The 3,762-nt window shown below is 41.1% G+C and overlaps 1 protein-coding gene across 1 annotated transcript in view; it reads right to left on the reverse strand.

Annotated features, from left to right (window-relative positions):
- Window positions 1-3,762, reverse strand: part of oplah (5-oxoprolinase, ATP-hydrolysing) — a 20,994-nt gene that overhangs the window by 10,518 nt on the left and 6,714 nt on the right. Inside the window, 6 exon segments of the mRNA XM_046065848.1 lie at window positions 310-447; window positions 579-749; window positions 855-967; window positions 1,087-1,212; window positions 1,314-1,489; window positions 2,030-2,097. Of these exon segments, the coding sequence (XP_045921804.1) occupies window positions 310-447; window positions 579-749; window positions 855-967; window positions 1,087-1,212; window positions 1,314-1,489; window positions 2,030-2,097 (792 nt within the window).

Genomic DNA, 3,762 nt, shown 5'->3' on the forward strand with positions numbered 1-3,762 from the left:
TAGCTTAGCTTGCTACATTTCACTGGGGGGTAGCTTCTGTGTAGTGAAGCTTCGTTTAATGTAGAGTAGCTTAGCTCACTACATTTTCCAAGTAGCTTGCCCAACACTGAGCTTATCTCCTATGGAAAAACGACACATTAACTTGATAGTGTGTTTGCTTATGCAATGTGAACAGAGGGCTCAGCGGAGCAAAAGTTTAAGTGGCAATGATTTCTCCACTCATGAGTGAATACGGGTTGCAGTTTATTACAGCTAAGTGCATGAATAAACTTACAAATCTTTGAGCAAATGAGTAAAGAAAGAGCTAACCGCTTGGTGAAGGCACTTTTGAAGTCTCCAGATAGACAGGATTGGGCGTTGCTGGGGTAAGTGGCAGCGGTAACCATGAGAGCGCAGTCGGTGCCCTCGTAACGCAGGTGAAGGAAAACCTCAATGGTTATCTGGCCGCTGAAGAGGATAAAAAGAAAAAGATAAAAATGCATGTATTCAGGGAGTATCAATGAAAAAAAGTGTGTATTAACACAGCTGGAGAAGCATAAGGTTAACCCTAAACCATGCAGTGTTTTGTGGGTGCTGACCTGGTGAATCCACGTGCACAAAGTGTATCGTGGCAGCGTTTCGAGAGCCGCTCCACCCTCTGATCGAGCTTGCCGAAAGAGTCCTGTTCATACTTCAGTGAGCACGGCTCCTGCACTTCCTCCACCACGTCAGCTAGAGCCAGACCATAGGCTGACAGCACGCCGCTGTATCTACAACACATACACACAAATACATATTACAGCAAAACATGTTGCCCATGAACACGGCTCTTTCTTACAACACACATGCACATACACACAACCAATCACCCTTACTTATGTATAAAGACAGTCTTCATCCCCAGGGCTCGGGCAATAGCGCATGCATGTTGGCCACCTGCACCCCCAAAACAAGCCAGCACATGTTGAGATGTATCATGGCCTTTAGCCTATGTGGGTATGGGCCAAGAATGAGAGAGTGACAGAAGGTGAAAGTAAGAAACAAAAAAAAAACATGAATCACATATATATTTTAACAACCAAACATTCAGTAGCTGAGACTTTATACCTGTGTCAGAGCTCTGATTGGCCGGCACATGGCCTCATTTGCAACACGAATGAATCCCATAGCAACCTCCTCCACACTCATCTCTGACGTGCTATTGTGCGACTGGTTGGGCCCATTTGTGGTAACCTGTGAAAAAACATTTTAGCCTTATCATCCCTACATCAATCCCCTACCGAATTATTAAGAACATCTGAAGCTCAGCTTAATATCTCAGTAAATATTAGTGCCTGTGATTTGTTAGAAGACAGGAAGAGGTTGATCTCCTGGGCCAGAAGATGGAAATGCTTCATGGTTTCTTCCAATGACAGTGGTTCGTTCTCCCCGGGACCAAAGATCTTTGGGAAGAAGGAGGGGAGGAGGCGACCCAAGGCTAAGTTGGCATCGGTTACAGTCAGAGGGCCACCTAAGAAAATCCCACAGGGAATCAATTTTATGTTTTTAAACTCATGCTGTTCTAAGTACAGGCTGCTTTTGTGTAAGATGCATTGCTAGGCGTTTCAGTCTTGTATTTTAACATATTTCATATAACTCTGTAATGAAATGTGAAAAAGCCCTGGAGATCTGACCGCTCACCTGCAGGGAACATCAACAATGAACTCAGAGTCAAGTTTCGTTTTGTAAACACACATTGCAGCTCAAACTGAGAACAATGAGGCAAGCTTCAGTTATATCATCTGAAACTTGGACTCTTACCTATTTCCAACCTTCACACAGTTAAACGAGATTATCAATCAGAGAAGGGGTATGGGAACAGAAAGCTCTGTGTGTGGCTTTTTGTCCGACAGCATGAAGGGTCAGATGAATGTAGGAGAATTATTTAAAAGAGAGTGAAACCATTGAAGGTTGGGGAAAATACTATCAACCAGGCTGTGTACTGAAGAAATCACAATAATACACTGAGAAAAAAAACTAAATAAAGGGAGTTACAGGGGACACCTATTACCTTTCCTGTAACAGGCTGGTCCTGGATGTGCACCTGCAGACTCTGGTCCAACCACAAACATCCCTGATCTGAGAGGGAAGTAAAGGAAGAAGAGATGAGGAAAAAGGAACAAGAAATAATTCAAATAAATTCTTAATTGATTTCAAATTAAACTAAACAACTGGATGCAGACAAGTAGCCGTTTTAATGAATGTGAGAGTACAAGGTCAGCTAGTTATTATTTACAACAGACTGGCAAGATTACATTCTCACATTAACCTCAAACTTTTAAAGCTTTACCATTGCTAACAAAATGGATCCTGTATTTTACATAGCTTAAACTGGGGTCTAATTTAATCATGCAGTAGGTGTTTCACTTAAGTTACATGTTATTCTTTTGTCATAGTCATTCATATCGCCTCACTCAGTTAATCATCCACCAGAACGATACAGGAGCATAAATTATGTATTCACTGTTTAAAGCTGCAGCTGGAAATATTTACCTGTTTTTTTGATATTTGCTTTTTTTTATTGTACCAGCTAAATAGCAGATGTAAATAGATCTATAGTAAGTAGGACACAGGAGAGTAGCTTGATAGCTGAAGGGTCTGGCTCCCATTCTGCTTTTAGAGACTCTAGGAACCACAAGTAACCCTGCATTCTGGGAGTGCAGTGCTCTAGTGGCGTAATAAGGTACTATGAGCTCTTTAAGATAAGATGGTGCCTGACCATTAAGCTTAGGCTTTGTAGGTGAGCAGAAGGATTTTAAATTCTATTCGGGATTTTACAGGGAGCCAGTGCAGAGAAGCTGAAACATGAGAAATATGATCTGTTTATTTAGTTTTTGTCAGTACATGTGCCACAGCATTCTGGATTAACTGGAAAGTCTTAAGGGACAAGTGCATGATCTAGTTTTTTTCCATCATTTGGAGACAGGATGTGCCTGATGTTTTGCAGTGTTACATAGATGAAAACAGGTGGTCGTTGAAGTTTCTTTTATGTGAGAGTTAAAAGACATATCCCGATCAAAGATAACTCAGAGACTCCTGCTGGAGTCCAGGACGATGCCATCCAGAGTAACTACAGTATATCTTTAGATAATGTGTTTCGGAGGTGCTTGAGGCCAAGTACAATAGCTTCAGTTTTGTCTGAGTTTAACATCAGTAAATTGCAGGTCAGCCATGTTTTAACATCCTGAAGGCATGATTTAAGTTTAGCTAACTGATTTGTTTCATCTGGTTTGATTAATAGATATAATTGAGTCTCATCTGCATAACAATGAAGGCTAATGGAGTGTTTCCTAATAATATTGCCTAAAGGAAGCATATACAGTGGGGGAAAAAAGTATTTGACCCCTTGCTGATTTTGCAGGTTTGCCCACTTACAAAGAATGCAACGATCTATAATTTTAATCATATGTACATTCTAACAGTGAAAGACAGAATCCCAAAGAAAATTCCAGAAAATCACATCATATGAATTTATAAAAATTGATAACCATCTGATGAGGAAAAACAAGTATTTGACCCCCTGGACAAACAGCATGTTAATATTTTGTAGAAAAGCCATTATTGGCCAGCACAGATGTCAAACGGTTTTTATAGTTGGTGACAAGGTTTGTGCACATTTCGGCAGGGATGTTGGCCCACTCCTCCCTGCAGACAGCCTCCAAATCATTCAGGTTCCGAGGTTGTCGCCTGGCAACTCGAATTTTAAGCTCCCTCCAAAGATTTTCAATTGGATTCAGGTCTGGA

The sequence above is a fragment of the Micropterus dolomieu genome, linkage group LG01 (assembly GCF_021292245.1).
Source record: "Micropterus dolomieu isolate WLL.071019.BEF.003 ecotype Adirondacks linkage group LG01, ASM2129224v1, whole genome shotgun sequence".
NCBI classification, from domain to species: Eukaryota; Metazoa; Chordata; class Actinopteri; order Centrarchiformes; family Centrarchidae; genus Micropterus; species Micropterus dolomieu.